Raw genomic sequence first — 23,110 nt, forward strand, 5'->3', positions numbered from 1 at the left:
CACTTAAATATGAACACTAGGAAGCCACTGACCTTGTTGTGCTTACTGCTGTATCCCCAGCATCTGGAATAGTACCAGACACATCATAGACATTCAGTGGGTATTGAACAATTGGTGTTTGTATGAACTATGACAGATGCTATCTATGCTTCAATTAAAGCAGTATTGGAAAGGTTCTTTGGATGCTATTAATATTATTTTGTTAATAGGATAACAGAGTTCTCTGTCCCTTGTTTATCCTTTAGGTATGAAGCCCCACAGATTGCCTTACGTAGTGGAATTATGCTGAGAGAATGGATTCGACATGAATCACTTGCCAAAATCATCCTCTTTTCTAGTCAATTCAGAGATTTCTTTAAGTATGTGGAGTTGTCAACATTTGATATTGCTTCAGATGCCTTTGCTACTTTTAAGGTAATTTTTTTTCTTAATAAGCTAGGTCACTTAATTTCAGCATTTAGTTAAAGTCAATTGGCCTCTAAAGAAGCAATTTAATTTTAAAAAGCAGAAAATTCTATTTTTTACGCATGAGCATAGCCAACTGTGTATGCTTTAGATCATAAGAGGCATTGGTAAATAGAATACAATCTATTAAGCCAGTCTGTCACATTGTGGAAAATAAATCTCAAAATGCTATCATAAGCTCATACATAATGAATTACAAAATATAAATGAAAAGGGGGAAATGTACTCTGTATATTATGTTTTTATTTATTTTTAGAACAAAGAGTATATGCTTCCACTTAAGCGGTATATGCATTTAATACCTCTGGAAGGATATCTGGGAAATAGTAATAGTGTTTACCTCCAAGAAAAGGAATTGGGTTAATGAAGGGAGATGGATAATTACATCTTTGAATATGAAGAACATCATATTATTTTATTAGTATAATTTTAAATTTCCACATAATGAAACAAAACATTAATAAATTGTGGTTTTTAATAATCATATATTTTCTTATAAATTTTTAAAAATTATTGTTCAAGTACAGTTTTCTGCCTTTTCCCCCCACCCCAGCCCAATCCCCCACCCCTCCCCACCTCCCTCCCATTTCTACCACCCCTGTTATTGTCCATGTGTCCTTTATAATTGTTCCTGCAAACCCTTCACCCTTTTCCCCTTAAATTCCCTCCCCTTTCCCCTCTGTTCACTGTGAGCCTGTTCTCAATGTCAGTGACTTTGGTTATATTTTGTTTGTTTGTTTATTTTGTTGATTAGAGAGATTCAATGCAATACCTATTAAAGTACCAATGGCATATTTCACAGATATAGAACAAACACTTCAAAAATTTATATTGAACCATAAATGACTCTGAATAGCTGCTGCAATTTTGAGAAAGAAGAACAAAGTAGGAGGGATCACAATACCTGATACCAAACTGTACTACAAGACCACTATAATCAAAACAGCCTGGTACTAGCATAAAAACAGACAGATAGACCAATGGAACAGCATAGAGAGCCCAGAAATAAACCCAAGTCTCTACATTCAATTAATTTTTGACAAAGGGAGAAGCAGTATAAAATTGAATAAACATAGCCTCTTCAACAATTGGTGTTGGGAGATCTGGACAGCTACATGCAAAAAAATGAAACGATCACCAACTTATACCATACACAAAAATATTTCTTATAAACTTTTTATCTACTTTGTTATTATATTGAAGTTAAATTTAACCTCTTAATTTCTAAATTAAAACATTTTTAATTGTGATAAAATGCACATAAAATTACCATCTTAACTACTGTTCAATGTACAGTTTAGTACTTACATATATTCATATTATCATACAGCTAGTCTGTTAAACACCTCTCCATTTCCCTCTCCCTCCAGCCACTGATAGACACTTTCTACTTTCTGTTTCTGAGTTTGAAAAACAGAAGTTAATGAAAAAAAAAGTTGTTTAGAGAGCATATTTGAAGATAATGTAGCTAATTTGTAAACTCAAATACTAGCACTTACACAGTCAATGAATGATGTACCCTTCAAGGTTTCTACGTTAAAAAAACTCATGTACTGAGAACCAAGATGGCGGCGTAGGTGGACACACTGCGCCTCCTCGCACAACCAGAACTGACAGAGAATCGAACAGCAAGGGGGACCAACACCAAGGAAACAGAAAATAATCATTCATCCAGACTGGTAGGAGGGGCGGAGACGGCACTGGGGTGGAGAGGACTCGCGTGGCTGTGGCTGGACTGAGACTGGTGGAGTGTGGGACAAATGGCGCAGGCAGTCTGAGCACTAGCAGACCCTGCGGCCCCACATTTGCACAGATAAACCCAGAGGGCCGGACTCAGAGTGGTGGAGAGTGGGGCAGGCAGAGTGGCGGGTAGCACCTTGCGGCACCACATTCGCCCACAGATAAACCAGACGAACGGCGGGCAGAGAAGCAGACCGCTGCGCAACCCAGGGCTCCAGCTCGGGAAAATAAAGCCTCAAACCTCTGATTGAAAGCGCCCCTGGGGGTTGGGGCGGCAGGAGAGACTCCCAGCCTCACAGGAGAGGTTGTTGGAGAGACCCACAGGGGCCTAGAGTGTGCACAGGCCCACTTACTCGGGAACCAGCAACAGAGGGGCCCAGTTTGATTGTGGGTAGCGGAGTGAAAGACTGAAATCCGGAGGAGAGTGAAGCGGGCGCCATTGCTCCCTCTCGGCCCCGCCCCCACGTACAGCATCACGTCGCAGCGACCAGCATTACCCCGCCCCGGTGAACACCTAAGGCTCCGTCCCTTAAAGTAACAGACGTGCCAAGACAAAAAAAAAAAAAAAAAAAAAAAAAAATGGCCCAAATGACAGAACACTTCAAAGCTCCAGAAAAAATACAACTAAGCGATGAAGAGATAGCCAACCTATCGGATGCACAGTTCAAAGCACTGGTTATAAATATGCTCACAGACTTGGTTGAATCTATTCGAAAAACAGATGAAAAAATGAAGCCTATGCTAAGAGAAACAAAGGAAAATGTACAGGGAACCAATAGTGATGAGAAGGAAACTGGGACTCAAATCAATGGTATGGACCAGAAGGAAGAAACAAACATCCAACCAGAAAAGAATGAAGAAACAAGAACTTGGAAAAATGAGGAGAGGCTTGGGAACCTCCAGGACACCTTGAAACGTTCCAACATCCGAATTATAGGGGTGCCAGAAGGAGAAGAGGAAGAACAAAAAATTGAAAACTTATTTGAACAAATAATGGAGAACTTCCCCGATCTGGCAAAGGAAATAGACTACCAGGAAGTCCAGGAAGCTCAGAGAGTCCCAAAGAAGCTGGACCCAAGGAGGAACACACCAAGGCACATCATAGTTACATTACCCAAGATTAAATGCAAGGACCTACATCCAAGATTACTGTATCCAGCAAAGCTATTATTTAGAATGGAAGGGAAGATAAAGTGCTTCTCAGATAAGGTCAAGTTAAAGAAGTTCATCATCACCAAGCCCTTATTATATGAAATGTTAAAGGGAGTTACCTAAGAAAAAGAAGATCAAAAATAGGAACAGTAAAAATGACAGCAAACTCACAGTTATTAACGACCACACATAAAACAAAAACGAGAGCAAACTAGGCAAACAACTAGAACAGGAACAGAACCATAGAGATGGAGATCACATGGAGGGTTGTCAATAGGGGAGTGGGAGAGGGGGGTAAAGGTACAGAGAATAAGTAGCATAGATGATAGGTGGAAAATAGACAGGGGGAGGGTAAAAATAGTGTAGGAAATGTAGAAGCCAAAGAACTTATAAGTATGACCCATGGACATGAACTATGGGGGGGGGAATGTGGGAGGGAGGGGGATGGGCAGGATGGAGTGGAGTGGGGGGGGAATGGGACAACTGTAATAGCATAATCAATAAATATATAAAAAAAAAAAAACTCATGTACTTATTCTTATGATCCTGCCATTGCTTAGAACTTTAGTGTATTTTGCAAGTGGCATCTTTGTTTGTTAACATGTTTACTTTTCAAAGGCATGGCCAATATTTATTCTCTGAGGGCAGATAAAAATTTTAGAAACAGCAAAAAATTATTTGACATCCAGATGAGGGGGTTAAGTGGCCAATCAAGTTAGCTAGAACTGTTTTTGGTTTCGGTAATAATAATTATTGCAATAATAAAAAATAAGTTTTAAAATAAATGAAGTGGACCCTGAATTTCTTCAGTATCTAACAAATAGGCTCTGAAGGTCATTTTAAAATAAGAATTACAAAAATATTTTAAGCTGATGACATAACAGCATTATTGAAAAAAACAAGGTTTTCCTCAACAAAATATTAGCAAACTGAATACAGCAATGCATCAAAAAGATCATACACCATCATTAAGTGGGATTTATTCTAGGACTGCAAGATTGGTACAACATTTGCATATCAATAAATGATTCACCACATTAAATGAAGGATAAAAACCACATGATCATATCATCTCAATAGATGCAGAAAAAGCATTTGATAAAATCTAGCACCCATTTATGATAAAAAAAAAACTCTCAGCAAAGTAGGAACCAAGGGAACATACCTAAACATAATAAAGGCCATATATGAAATTTCCACAGGCAGCATCATACTCAACAGGCAAAAACTACAAGCATTCCCCTTAAGATCAAGAACAAGACAGGGAAGTCTGCTTTCACCTTGTTTAATCAACATATTATTGGAAGTCCTAGCCATACAATCAGACAAAAAGAAGAAATAAAAGTCATCCAGAGTGGAGGGGAAGAAGTAAAACTGTCTTTATATGCATATGACATGAACTGTGCATGGCTAACCCCAAAGATTCCACCAAGAAACTGCTAGTACTGATTAATGAGTTCAGCAAAGTAGCAGGATACAAAATTAGTATCCAGAAATCAGTTGCATTTTTATGGGCCAATAACAAACTAACAGAAAGGGAAATGAAGAAAACAATCCCATTCACAATTGCTTCAAAAAGAATAAAGTACCTAGGAATAAACCTAACCAAGGATGTAAGAGACCTGTACTCAGAAAATTATAAGACACTGAAGAAAGAAATTAAAGAAGATACAAATAAGTGAAAGTAATACCGTGTTCATGGATAGGAAGAATTAACATCATTAAAATGTCCACACTATCCAAAGCAATCTATAGATTCAATGCAATTCCTATCAAGATTCCAATGATGTATTTCACAGAACTAGAACAAATACTTCAAAAATTTATATGGAACCGCAAAAGGCCCCACACAGCAAAAATGATCCTGAAAAAGAAGAACAAAGTTGGAGGAATCATGTTACCTAATATGAAACTATACTATAAGGCCATAGTAATCAAAACACCATGGTATGGCATAAAAACAGACATATAGATCAATGGAACAGAATTGAAAGCCCAGAAATGAACCCACACCCTTATAGTCGATTAATATTTGACAGAGGAAGAAAGCACGCACAATGGGCTAAAGATAGTTTATTCAATAAATAGTGTTGGGAAAATTGAACAAATAATGTGCAGGAAAATAAAACTAGACCATCTTCTTACACCACACACAAGAATAAATTCAAAATGGATCAATGACTTAAATGTTAGACCCAAAACCACAAAAGTCGTAGAAGAAAACCATCAGCAATATCTCAGACATGGCTTGTAGAAATATCTTATCAGATATATCTCCCCAGACAAGGGAAGCAAAAGAAAAAAATAACAGTTCAGACTACATCAAACTAAAACATTTTTGCATAACAAAGGAAATCATCAAAATTAAAAGAGAATGGGAGAACATGTTCACTGGCACATCTGATAAGGGGTTAATACCCCAAATTTATAAGAACTTATAAAACTCAACACCAAAAAAACAAACAACCCAATTAAAAAATGGGCAAAGGACCTAAATAGACACTTCTCCAAATGGGACATTTAGATGGCGAACAGACATATAAAAAGATGCTCAACGTCACTAATCATCAGAGAAATGCAAATTAAAACCACAATGAGATACCATCTTACATGTGTCAGAATGGTTATCATCAATAAATCAACAAACAAGTGCTGGCAAGAATGTGGACATAGGGGAACCCTTTTTGCACTGTTGGTGGGAATGCCGGTTGCTGCAGCCACTGTGGAAAGCAGTATGGGGATACCTCAACAAATTAAAAATGGAACTGCCTTTTGACCCAGCAGTCCCACTTCTAGGAATATATCCAAAGGAACTGAACACAGTAATTGGTAAGGACATAAGCATCCCTATGTTCATAGCAGTATTATTTACAACCTCCAAGATATGGAAGCAGCCTAAGTGTTCATTAGTAGATCAGTGGGTAAAACAACTATGGGACATTTACACAATGAAATACTACTCAGACGTAAAAAAGAAGCAAATTGTACCCTTTGTGACAGTATGGATGGACCTGGAGAATGTTATGCTAAGTGAAACAAGCCAGTCGGAGAAAGACAAATACCATATGACTTTACTCATGTAGAATCTAATGAACCAAGATGGAGACATAGGTAGAAACCCTTTGCTTCCTCGCCCAACCAAAAGGAGGATAACAACCAATCTAAAATCAATAAACAACCAGAAGCGCCAGAAAATCAAACTACATGGAACTCTGACAACCAAAATTAAAGAAAAAATCAACCAGAACAACCAGACCAGTAAGGCCGCAGACCATGCAGGCCAGGCTAGCTCTGAGAAACCGAGGCGAGGCAGTAGACCGGGCTAGCAGGGATGGCTGAAGGCAAAACTGAGCTTCTGTGGACTACAGTCAGGATTGCCACGGTGGGAGAAACTCCTAGTCTCACACAAGAGTCCCTTGGAAAGTGTGCTAGAGACCAGCAGGCAAGCTGCATTGTTCCCTCTCTGGTCTCTCCCCCACAGGCAGTGCCAAAATGCAGCAAAAAAAAGGGTTGCCCTGCCCCGGTGAATACCTAAGGCCCTGCCCCCTACAACTTATCAGGTGCACCGAGACAAAGAAATGTGGCCCAAAAGAAAGAACAGACCAAAACCTCAGAAAGAGAGCTAAGTGATGAGATAGCCAGCCGATCTGGTGGAGAATTTAAAGCCCTGGTAATCAAAATGCTCACAGAACTGATTGAGCTTGGCAGAAAAATGAAAAAACAAATGAAAGATACCAAAAATGAAATAAAGCAAAATATTCAGGGAACCAACAGTGACAGAAAGGAAACTGGGACTCAAAGCAATGATTTGTAACAAAAGGAAAAAATAAACATCCAACCAGAACAGAATGAAGAAACAAGAATTCAAAAAAGTGAAGAGAGACTTACAAACCTCTGGGACAACCTGAAACATTCCAATACCCAAATTATAGGGGTGCCAAAAGGAAAAGAACAACAGCAAGAAATTGAAACCTCATTTCAGCAAACTTTCCCCAGTCTGACAAAGGAAATAGACTTTCAGGAAGTCCAGGAAACCCAGAGTCCCAAAGAAGTTGGACCCAAAGAGGAACACATCAAGGCATATAACCAAGTTACCCAAGATTAAATATAAAGAGAAAATCTTAAATTCAGCAAGAGGTAAGGAGGAGTTACCTACAAAGGAGTGCCCATAAGACTATCAGCTGATTTCTCAAAAGAAACCTTACAGGCAAGAAGGGGCTGGAAAGAAGTATTTGAAGTCATGAAAGGCAAGATTACTCTATCCAGCAAAGCTTTCACTTAGATTGGAAGGGCAGATAAAGTGCTTCCCAGATAGTGTCAAGTTAAAGGAGTTCATCATCACCAAGCCATTATTATATGAAAGGTTAAAGGGCTTATTTAAGAAAAAGATCAAAAATATGAACAGTCAAATGACAACAAACTCACAACTATTGACAAATGAACCTAAAAGAAAAGAAAAACAACAAAAACTAAGCAAACAACTAGAACAGGAACAGAATCAGAGAAATGGACATAACATGGAGGGATTTCAGTGGTGAGGGGGAAGGGAGGAATAGGGGGAAACGATACACGGAAGAATCATAATTGGTAGGCATATAATAGACAGGGAGAGGTCAAACATGGTGTAGGAAACAAAGAACTTAAAGAACTTATATGTACAACACATGGACATGAACTAAGGTGGGGGGGAATTCTGCAGGGTTGGGGGGCAGGGCAGAGGAGGAATAAAGGGGGAAAAATAGGGAAAACTGGAATAGCATAATCAATAAAAAAATAATTCAAAAAAATTTTTAAAAATTTTAAAAACCTGAACTAACAAGCAAAATGTACACAGACTCAGAGCACAATGACAGGTAAGGCGAAGGGCATGTTAGAGGGTGGAGGGGTTGAGCAAAAAGGAAAAAAAACTCATGGAAGTAGACAATAGTGGGGTGATTGCTGTGGAGAAAGGGTATAAGGGCACTAAATGGTAATGGAAAAGATACAATTAAAAAAAGGAAAACATAGCTTTTCAAATTGATTATAATATAGACAAGACATTTAAAGGTATATAATCCAATTTATTTCTTTAAAAGAATTTCAGCAATTGTTCTATTTACATAAAATCAATTTTACTTCTACTTTTTTTTCACTATGACAGAACAATTATTTTCTATAATTATAATGCTCTATTCAAGATTATTTGATTATTGTTTTTTTTTAATTTTTGTTATTCAATTACAGCTGTATGCCCTTTCTCCCCATCCCTCCACGCCAACCCAGCTGAACCAACCTCCCTCCCCCATCTCCACCCTCCCCCTTGATTTTGTCCATGTGTCCTTTATAGTAGTTCCTGTAATCCCCTCTTCCCACTGTCCCCACCCCACTCCCCCCTGGCTATTGTTAGATTGTTCTTAACTTCAATGTCTCTGGTTATATTTTGTTTGCTTTTTTCTTATATTAATTATGTTCCAGTTAAAGGTGAGATCATATGGTATTTGTTCCTCACCACCTGGCTTATTTCACTTAGCATAATGCTCTCCAGTTCCATCCATGCTGTTGCAAAGGGTATAAGCTCCTTCTTTCTCTCTACTGCGTAGAATTCCATTGTATAAATATACCATAGTTTTTGGATCCACTCATTTGCTGATGGGCACTTAGGTTGCTTCCAGTACTTGGCTATTGTAAATTATACTGATATGAACATTGGGGTGCATAAGTTCTTTTGGATTGGTGTTTCAGTATTCGTAGGGTATAATCCCAGCAGCAGAATTGCTGGGTCAGAGGGCAGTTCCATTTGTAGTTTTCTGAGGAAATTCCGTACTGTTTTCCACAGTGGCCTCACCAGTCTGCATTCCCACCAACACTGCACTAGGATTCCCTTTTCTCTGCATCCTCTCCAACATTTGTTTGTGGATTTGTTTATGTTGGCCACTCTGACTGGTGTGAGATGGTACCTCATTGTGGTTTTAATTTGCGTCTCTCTGATGGCTAGTGATACTCACCATCTTCATATGTCTCTGGGCCCTCTGTATGTCTTCCTTGGAGAAGTGTCTGTTCAAGTCCTTTGCCCACTTTTTAATTGGGTTGTTTGTCTTCCTGGAGTGGAGTCGTGTGAGTTCTTTATATATTTTGGAGATCAGGCCCTGGTCTGAGGTATCATTGGCAAATATGTTTTCCCATACTGTTGGTTCTCTTTGTAATTTGGTGCTGTTTTCGTTACCCATGCAGAAGGTTTTTATTTTGATGCGGTCCCATTTGTTTATTCTTTCCTTTATGTCCCTTGCTTTAGGGGACATGTCTGTGAGGATGTTGCTGCATGGAATGTCTGAGATTTTCCTGGCAATGTTTTCCTCAAGGACTTTTATGGTGTTAGAACTTATATTTAAGTCTTTTATCCATCTTGAGTTTATTTTTGTGTATGGCGTAAGTTGGTGATTGAGTTTCATTTTTTTGCAGGTAGCTGTCCAGATCTCCCAACACCATCTGTTGAAGAGGCTCTTTTTGCTCCATTTTATGCCCCTGCCTACTTTGTCAAATATTAGTTGACCGTAAAGACTTGAGTTTATTTCTGGGCTCTCTGTTCTGTTCCATTGGTCTATGTGCCTGTTTTTATGCCAGTCCCAGTCAGTTTTCATTACAGTGCATTGTTATACAGTTTGATATCAGGTATTGTGATCCCTCCTGCTTTGTTCTTCTTTCTCAAAATTGCTGCAGCTATTCGGGGTCATTTGTGGTTCCATATAAATTTCTGAAATGTTTGTTCTATATCTGTGAAATATGTCATGGATACTCTAATAGGGATTGCATTGAATCTATAAATTGCTTTGGGAAGTACGGCCATTTTGATGATGTTAATTCTTCCAATCCATGAGCATGGTACATGTTTACATTTGTTTGTGTCTTCCTTAATTTCTTTCTTCAATGTTCTGTAGTTTCTGAGTACAGGTCTTTTACCTCCGTGGTTAGGTTCATTCCTAGGTACTTGATTTTTCTTGTTGCTATATCAAATGGGATTTTTTTCCTGATTTCTGTTTCTGCAGTTTTGTTGTTGGTATACAGGAATACCTTTGATTTCTGAGTATTGACTTTGTATCTAGCTGTTTTACCAAATTCATTTATTAGGATTAGTAGTGTTTTGGTGGAGTCCATAGGATTTTCCATGTATACTATCATGTCATCTGCAAACAGTGACAGTTTCATTTCCTCCTTTCCGATTTGGATGCCTTTTATTTCTTTTTCTTGTCTGATTGCTGTGGCTAGAACTTCCAATACTATGATGAATAAGAGTAGTGAGAGAGGGTATCCTTGTCTTGTTCCTGATCTTAGTGGGAAAGCTCTAAGTTTTTGTCCATTGAGTATGATGTTGGCTGTAGATCTCTCATATATGGCCTTTATTATGTTGAGGAATGCTCCCTCTATTCCCATTTTGCTGAGTGTTTCTATCAGAAATGGGTGCTGTATCTTATCAAGTGCTTTTTCCACATCTATTGATATCATGTGATTTTTGTCTTTGCTGTTGTTGATGTGATGTATTATGTTTATTGATTTGCGAATATTGTACCATCCTTGCATCCCTGGGATGAATCCCACTTGGTCATGGTGTATGATCTTTTTAATGTATTGCTGGATGTTGTTTGCCAATATTTTGCTGAGAATTTTAGCGTTTATGTTCATCAGCGATATTGGCCTGAAGTTTTCTTTCTTCGTTGTGTCTTTATCCAGTTTTGGGATTAGGATGATGCTGGCTTCATAAAAAGAGTTTGGGAGACTTCCATCAGTTTGGATTTTTTCATATAGTCTGTGAAGGATAGGGGTTAGTCTTCCTTAAATGCTTTGTAGAATTCTCCTGTGAAACCATCTGGTCCAGGGCTTTTGTGTGTTTGGAGTTTTTTGATGACTGCTTCAATTTTGTCTGGTGTTATTGGTCTGTTCAGGTTTTCTGCTTCTTCTTCATTCAGTTTTGGAAGATTATATTTTTCTAGAAAGGTGTCCATTTTACCTAGGTTTTCAAATTTCTTGGCATACAGTTCTTCGTAGTAATTTCTTACAATCCTTTGTATTTCTGTGGTATCAGTTGTAATCTCTCCTCTTTCATTTCTAATTGTGTTTATTTGGATCTCTTTTCTTCTTGATGAGCCTACTTAAAGGCTTGTCGATTTTGTTTATCTTTTCAAAGAACCAGCTCCTGGATTCATTGATCCTTAGAATTGTGCTTTTAGTCTCTATGTCATTTAATCTGCTCTGATCTTGGTTATTTCCTTCCTTCTGCTTGCTCTGGGCTGTCTTTGTTGTTGTTCCTCCAGTTTTTGTAGGCGTAGGGTTAGGTTGTTTGTTTGAAATGTTTCTATCTTTTTGAGGTAGGCCTGTATTGCTATGAACTTCCCTCGCAGGACTGCCTTTGCTGTGTCCCATAGGTTTTGTGTTGTTGTCAGTTCATTTTCATTTGTTTCCAGAAAGTTTTTGATTTCTTCCCTAATCTCATTCTGGACCCATTCATTGTTTAATAGCATGCTATTCAGTCTCCATGATTTTTACTGTTTCGGGTTTTTTCCTTTCGGGTTGGTTTCTAGTTTCAGTCCCTTGTGGTCAGAGAAAATGCTTGATATGATTTCAATTTTCTTGAATTTGTTGAGGCTTGCTTTGTGTCCTATCATGTGGACTATCTTTGAAAAAGTTCCATGTACACTTGAAAAGAATGTGTATTTTGCTTCTTTGGGATGAAAAGCTCTATATATATCAGTTAAGTCCATTTCGTCTAGGGTATTGTTAAGTGACACAATATCCTTGTTGATATTTTGTTTGGAAGACCTGTCCATTTTGGACAGTGGGGTGTTAAAGTCCCTTACTATAATGTGTTGCTGTCAGTATCCTTCTTGAAGTCCTCCAAGAGTTTCTTTATGAATTTTGGTGCTCCTATGTTGGGTGCATATATATTTACAATGTTTATGCCTTCTTGGTGGATTCTTCCTTTGAGTATTATGAAGTGACCTTGTGGGTCTCTCTTTATGGCCCTTCTTTGGAAGTCTATTTTGTCTAATATGAGTATTGCTACCCCTGCTTTTTTTCCCTGTCCATTTGCTTGGAAAATTTGTTTCCAGCCTTTCACTTTCAGTCTGTGTAAGTCTTTTGTCCTGAGATGTGTCTCTGGTAGGCAGCATATGTGTGGTTCATGCTTTCTTATCCATTCAGCTATTCTATGTCTTTTGATTGGAGTATTTAATCCATTTACGTTTAAGGTTATTTTCGATAGGTAGTTATTCATTGCCATTTTTACCTACCTGTGTTCCTCTGTCTTTCTCTTTTCCTTCCTTTCCTTAAAGCAGTCCCTTTAGCATCTCTTGCAGAGCTGGTTTGGTGGAAGTGTATTCTTTTAGACTTCTTTTGTCTGGGAAACTCTTTATTTGTCCTTCTGTCTTGATTGAGAGCCTTTCTGGGTAAAGTAGTCTTGGTTGCAGGCCTCTGGTTCTCATTACTTGGAATATTTTTTGCCATTCTCTTCTGCCTTGGAGCGTTTCCATTGAGAAGTCAGCTGCTAACCTTATTGCGGCTCCCTTGTATGTTACTTCCTGTTTCTCCCTTGCTGCCTTTAAGATCCTCTCTTTGTCTTGGAATTTTGCCATTTTAATTATGATGTGTCTTGCAGTGGGCTTCTTTGGGTTCCTCTTGCTTGGGACTCTCTGTGTTTCCTGGATTTGGGTGACTTTTTCTCTCATCAAATTAGGGAAATTTTCTATCATTACTTTTTCAAGCAGGTTTTCTATCCCTTGCTCTTCTTCTTCTCCTTCTGGTATTCCTATTATACAGATATTGTTATGTTTCATGTTGTCCTGCATTTCCCTTATTACGTCTTCATTCTTTCTGAGCCTCTTTTCCTTTTCTTGCTCTTTCTGGGTGTTTTTTTCTAGTTTGTCCTCCAGCTTGCTGATCCAATCCTCTGCTTCATCAAGTCTGCTTTTGATTCCTTCTACTGTGTTCTTCAATTCAGAAATTTTATTCTTCATTTCCTCTTGGCCCTTGTTGATAATTTCTGTTTCCTTTTTCATGTTGATATAGTTTGCAGTGAGTTCATTGTAGTTTCCCTGTAGTTTCTGGTAGTTCTCTGTGAGCTCGGAGAGCTCAGTGAGCTTCTGATAACCATTGCTTTGAACTCAGTATCTGAGAGTTGAGTTGCCTCTTTTTCAATTAGCATTCTTTGTGAGGCTTCCTCCTTTCCTTTCATTTGGGGATTGTTTCTTTGTCTTCCCATTGTTTGTGAGACTCTTCTTGTTAGCCTCTGCTTCTTAAATTGATGTATTCTGACTCCCTGGTTTTATGGTATGAACTTCTATGGTAGAATGCCAATGGGATTCAGTGGTGCTGTCTCCTTAATCTCCTGTACTCACTGGTCTTGAGCTGAGGTGTATGAGTGTAACACAGTCTAACTCTGGTCTTTTCAGCACTCCAGGTTTTGTTGTCTCACCTGTGGGAAAAAGAGGAAAGGGGGCAAAAAAAAAAGAGGGGAATGAGGGAAAAAGGGAATAGAAAAGCAAAGGTAAGGAGGAAGAATGAATGAGGAAAGATCGGAGGCAAGATAAGAAGGCATTTTAACAAAAATTAAAAGAAAAGAATAAATAAAAGAAGGCAGGGAGAAGTAATAAAAAAGGTAAAGAATGGAAGGGAGAAAAAATAAAAAAAAGAAAGGACAGAAAAGAAGAAGGAATTCAGGGGGAAAGGAGGAAAGTGGGGGAAAAAAAATTCTTCTGCTGGCTTTAAACCCGGTCAGGTTAGTTCTGCTGGTCTTCCTGTCTGCGGAACGGGAGCGGGTGGTTGGAAGGATTGGTTTCACTTTTCTCCCTTCCTGAGCCACACTCTTAGCTGTTGTTCAGCCTTCAGACCAATTCCTCTGGGTCCTTCTGCTCCCCACTAGGCCTTTATTTTACTAGCTGGCTGTCCTTTAGTTGTACCAATTAGGGGCAACTCACATTCCACCTTCTTGCTCTTTGCTGTCTTAGATGCTAGGGGCTCTCAGTGCTGCTATGGGGTAGTTCAGCCCCCTGTTAGGTCGAATCTTTCCAGCAAATGCAGTCTCCCCTAGCCCTGCAGCTCCCCTCTGCTGGGCATTCTGTCTTCCTCCTAGAGAGCCAGTAGGCCCTGCAGGGTTCTATGCGCAGGGTCTAGGTAGGAGTTTTTGAGAACCAGTGTTTTTGGGTGTGTTCGCCTGCAGGCAGCCAGACCTTTGATCAGGTTGTGTGGCCGATCTCCTCCGCTTTGGTCCTGGGTTGGCTGCAGATCCCCCGCTTTGGGTCTGTGCTCAGGGGGCAGCCAGCCACTGATCTGGTTGCGCAACCACCGGAGGTTTCAGGTGTGGGCGCCCAGCCTGGGTTTTAGGTGTGTGCACCCACCCAGGCACTTTTTGTCTGTGAACTCCAGGCCACTGATTGGGGTACGCGCCCACTGGGACACTTTGGGTCTGACGCTCAGGCATCCTGGCCGCTTATCAGGGCGCGTGCTCACCCCGAGTTTCAGTTGTGGGCCCCCAGCCCGCTAATCTGGGTGCCCGCCAGCCAGGCTTCAGGTGAGCGCTGGGGCTGCTTTTCTGCATTCACAGTCCAGGGGCTGAGGGGGGAGGGGCACCAGAGGCCATGGCTGCTGCGGAGAGTTCTCAAACTAGCTGCTGCGTACCTCTATTTTCTTTTCCTTTTTGAGAAATTCTTCCTATTCAAGCCCCCCTGGTCCAAAGAAGCACCTGGCTGCTCATACAGCCCAGGCTGGCTCTCTCCCAAGAATCCTGCAGCAGACCCTGCGCCCAGGCCGGGGCTTCAGCCACCCTGGTCCCCGTGCAGGTCCCAGGGACCTTATTGTCCTTAAGCACTCTTCTTACCGTCTAATCTTTCAATGTCCTCTATCTTTAGTCTCCGATCTTCATATATGCTGGAATACTGTTGGCTGTTCACTCTGCTCCTCAGATCAGCTAGGTATTTCACTGGCGTTGAGGGGAAGTGGACTCCGCTCCCACCTATCTCACTGCCATCTTCTCTTACTTCTACTTTTTTAAGATATAAATATACCTATATTTTTATCCTTAATTATTAATTACTAACTGTAACCCATGTATGACTTTTTATTTTTTATATATTATCATAAATACATATTTAACAATATTCACATAGTTCATATGTTAATAATATTAATGCATACTTTAAACTTATTGCTGTAAATAAGATTACAGCAATTACCTTATTGCTGTAAACCATTTGAAGTTGACCAAATGATACATTGTTGTTTTCAATAGCTCTGCAGAGGTAGAGAAAGGTGAAAGCGGTAGTTTGCTATACTGAAAAGTAAATATTATCTGTAGACTAGGATTTACTCAGCCTTTTCTGAGAAGGTTCCTAAAATCTATTAAAAGGTATATTGGGTCACATGTTGGAGGAAGTGTGAGAGTGTCAGAGATCAGAAAGACTCAAGGAAGGGATGAGATTAGAGTAGAGCAGGAAGAAGGCGGAACCTCAGAAGAAAACTTGGTGAAAGGAAAGGAATGTAGTGGGTTCCATATGTAGGCAGGGCTTGCAGGCTGGGCAGCCAGAGGGCTTCTGTGATTAAGAAAAGAAAACACTGGTGAGTGGATTTCACGTTGAAGATATCCTGGTTAAATGGTAGGCAATGTTGAGTAGCTGCCTGGGAAAAAGTCTGTAAAAGGAAACAAGATATCTCTGGAAATATAATGAAACAAGGAAAATTGAATGGACATGAACTGTCAGAGAGGATCCTATTTGAGCACAAGTTTACTGTGGTACTTTTGTTTTACTAACAGGGTGTGCAGGTTTGTTTGGGACCAGGGCTGAATTGCGTGAGATAATAGAGCAAAGTTGATGCAGTGCCAGCATCCCTAAAAGCTTGAGCTAATTCTGAAATAAAGTATCAATGTATTGAATAGAATCTGGGTTTGAAGGGAGGATGGTCACCAGCCTGCTCAGGTTTTCCACATGTCCCCATCCAGTCCTGCCTGTTCCCTAGATTCTCTCTGAGAAATCAGAGGGTTGAGGAAGAGCCCATGCCTGGAAGTGTGGGATAGATGGAAAAGGGCAAGGGCAAGAAAGAGAAGGGCAGAAGAAGGAATTAGGGAGAAGACAAAGATGTAAAGAAAGGAAAAAAAAACTAAAAAGAACAGCAAAGGGTCAGGGGAAGGAAGGAAAAGATAGAGAAGAAAGGGTTGGGAACAGACTCTAAGAAGAATTGACTGGTGGGTGGAGGGAAGGGGCAGGGGAAGCATACATGGACAGAGCTCAGAGTGCGGTGAAACTCCAGGAAACTTTTCCATATCACAGGCCTCTCAGTCTCACCCAGCAAAACAAAATGGTACAGTGGCTGCAGAAGAACACCACCCCCAAAAAGAGTATATGTAAAGCACATGGTAAGACAGGCCTTAGTGCACCAGATATGAAGAATGACATTTAATACAAAGGATTATTCCATTTCTTTCTAGCAAAATGTTTGTGCCTAAGCATCTACAGAGATGTTTTCTACTAATAGATACTGTAGTCCAGTTTTTTCTCTTTTCTGTCTGATGATTGCTGTCATGGAAACAAATTACTTTAAAAAAAAATGATTTCCCAAGTAATTATAAACATAGTATGAACTTTAATGGAGGAAAAGGAAAATACAGATGAGTATGTATTTCAGAAAATTTCCCAAAGATTTTTCAACATTTAATAAAATAAACTATACTTGATAATAATGTCTTACTATCATATGTTCAGCCCAATTTAATTTTCAGTGTGATATTGAATTAAAAAATTCTAATGTTTTGATTTGTATTTTAGCACATTTTTCATTGAACTTAGTCCTTAACAATGTAAATAACTTAAAAAAATTTTTAGTATGCTAACAACATTGGAAATGCCAATTTTCTTTATTTTTTCAAAATTCTATGGTTAATATATGTAACAGTGCCCATAAGTCACTTTTTTTAAGTTACTGGTTTCAAGGGGTTTTGTTTGTTTATTTGGTTTGGATTTAGTTTTGTTTTATACTAGTTTGGGCTTTTGCTTTTAACCTCTTAGACGAACCTCTTTCATTTTGAGTTCCAAGATGACTGTTGCCCAGTTTAGTCATAATGTTTTAACATTGTTAGTTTATGTTTTTATCATGATATTATCTACAAATTGTCCTTTCCCAAAAAAGATTTCTTTATTTTAATTTTTTAAAAATTATTTTATTGTTGTTCAATTACAGTTGTCTGCATTTTCTCCCCACCCCTACCTCCCACCCCATCAAAACGCACCTCACTTCCTTACTTCCACCCTCCCCCTAGGTTTTGTCCAGGTGTCCTTTATAGTAGTTCCTGAAAACCCTTCTCCTCACTGTCCCCTCCCCCCTCCCCTCTGGCTATTGTTAGATTGTTCTTAACTTCAATGACTCTGGTTATATTTTGTTTGCTTTCGTCTTTTGTTGATTATGTTCCAGTTAAAGGTGAGATCATATGGTATTTGTCCCTCATTGCCTGACTTATTTCACTTATGCTAAGTGAAACCAAAAAAGATTTCTTACAACCACATTTTTTAAAAATTCCCCCTGTGAGAATCAACACGATTGAAGTGGTTTGAATTCCATCTCTCTCTCTCATTTCACTGGCTTTATGTACTTGAGCAAGTTAGTTAACCTTTGGGCTTGATTTTTTTTTTATCTGCAAGATGATGAAAATAATTCCTGCTTTGTGGAGTTGCGAAGATTAGAAATAATGTGTGTGTACTCTTGGCTGGGTAGCTAAGTTGGTTAGAGCATCTTCCCAATACATCAAGGTTGCAGGTTTGATCCCCAGTCAGGCACATACAAGAATTAACCAATGAATGAATGCATAAATAAATGGAACAACACATTTATGTTTCTCTCTCTTTCTCACCCACTCCCTTCCTCACTGGCTGTCTCTCTAAAATCAATAAATAATTTTTTTAAAAAGAAGTGTTGTATGTAAAGTACTCAGCACACAAGGGCACATAGCAAATGCAGCTGCTGCTGGCAGACTTATGTCACATCCCTGCCATTGTATCTGTGTTTTAACTCCACTCACTACTAAAATATCAACATCACATTTATTTGGGGATTTTTTTTCACATTTGTTTTTAAAGCATATACTTAGACTATGCAAAACTTAATCCTGTCAAACAGAATTGTTAGGAGGTGAGATGAAAGAGTATATACTATTTATTTCTTTATTTGAAATAAAAAAAATTATTTCAAATAATTTTTTTGAATTTTAAATTCTTTGCCCTGACTCATGTGACTCAGTAGGTTGGGCATCATCCTGCAAAGCAAAAGGTCACCTGTTCGATTCCCAGTTAGGGCATGTGCCTGGGTTGTGGGTTTGGTCCCTGGTTAGGGTATGTGCAAGAGGCAACTGATCAGTGTCTTTCTCTCATATCAATGTTTCTCTTCCTCCCTTTCTCCCTCTCTTCCCCTCTCTCAAATAGACAAAGAAATTTAAATTCTTTAAAATGTAAACTTTATTTTTATTTGCAATTTTCTGCTTTTCTTCTTTTGGGTAAAATCCTAGCTTGTTTATTTTTGTCCCACTCAGTTATATGCTCTATAATAATACTGCATTTATATTTATCTATGTATTATGTGTATATATACACATGTATATGTTTAGCAGATCCTTGAATAATGTCATTTCATTCAATGCTGTTTCATTCTGATATTGATGAGATGCTGTATGAACTTAACTCTTGTTTGTATCAATTAGCCTATGGTAAAATTGGTTTATTATATGTTGTTTCACTTGAATTCATAGAACCTATTGACAATGTTAAGTGAGGACTTACTGTATATACTTGTTATAATTGAGATTTGTGCATATATTTATTAGGTACATAAATGTTAGGGTATATCTATGAATATATAATATATACACACTGAAGTGTAAGAGTGTGTGTGAAAGAGAATGCAAATTATTTATGACAGCATCCATTATATATATATATGTGCTGGAGGAATTCTACCATATTATATTCTATTATTAAATTCTTAAGTTATTTCAAGTTTTTTTCCCCTTAGAACTTGCAGGAGCTGCCACTAACAGAACTCCTTCCTGATTCCTCTTTCTTTGATGAAACACTCATGTGTAGTGACCAAAAAACCTTTCCAGGCAGCATTCATCAGTAGAGTACTTTCTGCATTGCTACTGTCGCTGCTTGTGCAGGTCCTGTGGCAGAAGGAGAGCATGGGCCTCATACTGGAGGCTGACAACTTGTAGCAAGTGGACAGCTCCCATGGGTGCAACAATCCACAGCATCTGTTGCAGCCCATGGAGAGACCAGCTTTTAAATAACCTGGGTCAGCTCAGAAAATCACTGCTATTGCTCAGGAGCTTTAGGGAAGGGGTGTCTGAAAACTGGGTATCCCAAATATCTACCTAGGAAAAGATTAGGGACCCTAAACGATGTTGTGGGACTACCTTACTCTCTCAGGGGTCCCCTGATAGAGGAATAATTTGAATTTTGACTTCAGAGAGGCCAGGAATGTATACTTGTAGAGGGTTTCCCATTTTTAAATCCCAGTTCCAGAATAGTACTGAATGTGCTCCTCATAACTCTCAGAAAACAGTTTTCTGAAAGTTATGTCTATAATATCAGGTTGCTTGTCTTCATCTCTGAAAGTGTATGTTAGGCTATTTAATAACTGTACAATACCTCACAGCCTATTAACCCCAGAACAGGAAAAAAAAGGTACCTCGTTTCCACTAATAGTCCCAATGGTCAATCAACTTGTGACAGTAAGTGATATGAAATGAAAATAATAGTCTTACTGTTTTTGAACTTGAGAATTATAGTAGAAAATGCTTTTAATATTTTACTTTTTATTAAAATAGAAATAGGTGGGTTTTATCATTGCTGCTGCCTTCTTTTCTCTGTGATTTTATTGTGTGTATCTTCTATATGCTTTTAGGAAGTTTTAATTAATATGTATTAAAGTATAAGAATTTATTTTGGAAAACTTTAAAATTCTTGTTAGGTTTTTAACTAAATTTTGCATGATATGTGAACAGGGTATTTAGCCTCTAAGCATATAAAAGGGATTATTTTTATTACTATTATTTTTAAAAACATTTTTTTTGTTCAATTACAGTTGTCTGCATTTTCTCCCCACCACAGCCAAACCCACCTCCCTCCCCCATTTCCCCCCTTTCCCCTTGGTTTTGTCCATGTGTCCTTTATAGTAGTTCCTGAAAACGCCTCTCCCCACTATCCCCTCCCCACTCTCCTCTGGTTATTGTTAGATTGCTCTTAACTTCAATATCTCTGGTTATATTTTGTTTGCTTTTTTCTTTTGTTGATTATGTTCCAGTTAAAAGTGAGATCATATGGTATTTGTCCCTCACCGCCTGGCTTATTTCACTTAACATAATGCTCTCCAGTTCCATCCATGCCGTTGCAAAGGGTATAAGCTCCTTCTTTCTCTCTGCTCCGTAGAATTCCATTGTGTGAATGTACCATAGTTTTTGGATCCACTCATTTGCTGATGGGCACTTAGGTTGCTTCTAGTACTTGGCTATTGTAAATTGTGCTGCTTGAACATTGGGGTGCATAGGTTCTTTTGGATTGGTGTTTCAAGGTTCTTAGGGTATGGTCCCAGCAGCGGAATTGCTGGGTCAGAACGCACTTCAATTTTTAGTTTTCTGAGGAAATTCCATACTGTTTTCTACAGTGGCCCCACCAGTCTGCATTCCCACCAACAATGTACTGGGATTCCCTAAAAGGTATTATTAAGTGAGGCTTATTTTCTTTCCACATTAAGGTGAATTGAGGATATCTTTTAGGTATAATTTATAGAGAATCAAATGTTCCTTTATGCTTTGTCCAAACCATAACACTCAGAAAACAGTTTTCTGAAAGTTATGTCTATAATATCAGGTTGCTTGTCTTCATCTCTGAAAGGGTATGTTAGGCTATTTAATAATTGCACAATACCTCACAGCCTATTAACCCCAGATCAGGACGATACTGAAATGGCCCCGCTAAATGTCATTCTTGTGCTTCCCAGCATCCTAAGCACTACTATTTGATTTTTTTTAAGATTTTGTTTGTTTGTTTGTTTGTCTGTTTATTTTTAGAGGGGAGGAAAGGATGAAGAAAGAGAGGGAAAGAAACATCAATGTGCGAGAGACACATACTTCTGTTGCCTCTCACACACCCCCAACTGGGGACCTGGCCTACAACCCAGGCATGTGCACTGACCAGGAATCGAGCCAGCAACCTTTCAGTTCGCAGGCCAACACTCAATCCACTGAGGCACCCCAGCCAGGTCCTAGGCACCTCTATTTTAAAAGTGGTTAAGCTATGGGTTGGGGGGAACTTAAGGGGTAGTGGGATCAAGCAAAAATGTAAAAGGACTCTTGTACATGGACAACAGTTTGGAGATAGCAGGGAGAGGGGAATTTAATGGGGCTAAATGGCAATGAAAGAATACAATAAAAAAAAATAGGCTTCCAGTCAAGATGGAGGCACAGGTAAGCACAGTTCACCTCTTTGCACAACCACATCAAAATTGAAACTAAACTTTAGAACAGTAATCACACAGAACCATCAGGAATCAAGTTAAATGGAAGTCTGGCAACTACGGAATTAGAGAAACCACATCCAACCAGACTGGTAGGGGCAGAGACGTGGAACAGGCTGGTCCCACATTCACATGTGGTGTATAAAAATTCAGGAGGGATATTTCAGGAGAAAGGAATCCCAGCCCCCCAGCCCGCGGTTCCAGTGTCAGGAAGATAAATCCCCATAACTTTTGGCTGCAAACGCCAGCAGGGATGGAGTTAATGGAAGAAACTTCTGGAGTCCCAAGAAGTTCCTCTTAAAGAACTCAGACATGGACTTACTCAGTCACTCCCTCTGAGCTCCAGCACTGGAGTAAGCAGCATGAAAGGCACCAGTGGCATACAGGGAGGAACTGCAATGTCTGGCATGAAGGCAAGAGCTGGGCACAGCTTTCTCCCAGACAGGAAAGCAGGCAGAGGCCATTGTCCCTTTTCTGAACCCACCCCCAACAGAGCCGGCAGGCATGTGCAATACCTAAGACACCATTGACCTGGCTAACACTGTTTGCCCTGCTCTGGAAATCCCCTGAGACTCCATCCTACCCAACTTATGGGCCCACACAAGCTGTTAACAGTGACTTTTCCATATGAATGACTGTTCTTGGCTCATGCTTCACAACTTCCTAAATCCTCACAAACAGCAGACCTCAGTGAGCCTCCAGCCCCTGTACCTCTTGCTAAGTGGCCCTAGGAATGGCACTAACAGCAGCCAGTGTAGATTCCCAGCTTAGCCTTGCCTGGGAATCTTCAAGCCTAGCATAACTTCCAGCCATCTCAGATTGCTATAAAGCTCAGGCAGGGTGGCCCTGGGCAAAACACAGGTGGAGGCTGACCTTGGCCCGCACTACCCAGGAGAATACAGGGCCTGTGCACTCATGGGCAAATATGTTTTGGCAAATATGTTTTCCCATATGGTTGGTTCCCTTTTCATTTTGCTAATGTTTTCTTTAGCCATGCAGAAGCTTTTTAATTTGATGAAATCTCATTTCTTTATTCTTTCCTTTATGTCCCTTGCTCTAGGGGACATATTGGTGAAAATATTGCTACATGGAATATCTGAAATTTTCCTGCCTATGTTCATCTGAAGGACTTTTATGGTGTCATGACTTTTATTTAAGTCTTTTATCCATCTAGCATTTATTTTTCTGTATGATGTAAGATGGTGGTCAAGTTTCATTTTTTTGCATGTAGCTG

The 23,110-nt window shown here is 39.3% G+C and overlaps 1 protein-coding gene across 20 annotated transcripts in view; it reads left to right on the forward strand.

Annotated features, from left to right (window-relative positions):
* CAB39L (calcium binding protein 39 like) overlaps positions 1 to 23,110 on the forward strand; it is a 206,088-nt gene that overhangs the window by 97,793 nt on the left and 85,185 nt on the right. For all 20 annotated transcript variants that reach the window (XM_053916579.1, XM_053916582.1, XM_053916585.1 and 17 more), the window contains one exon: positions 246 to 414. In XM_053916579.1, the coding sequence (XP_053772554.1) occupies positions 246 to 414 (169 nt within the window). The remainder of the gene's footprint in view (positions 1 to 245; positions 415 to 23,110) is intronic.

This window comes from Desmodus rotundus, chromosome 13, assembly GCF_022682495.2.
Source record: "Desmodus rotundus isolate HL8 chromosome 13, HLdesRot8A.1, whole genome shotgun sequence".
In the NCBI taxonomy this organism is placed as follows: domain Eukaryota; kingdom Metazoa; phylum Chordata; class Mammalia; order Chiroptera; family Phyllostomidae; genus Desmodus; species Desmodus rotundus.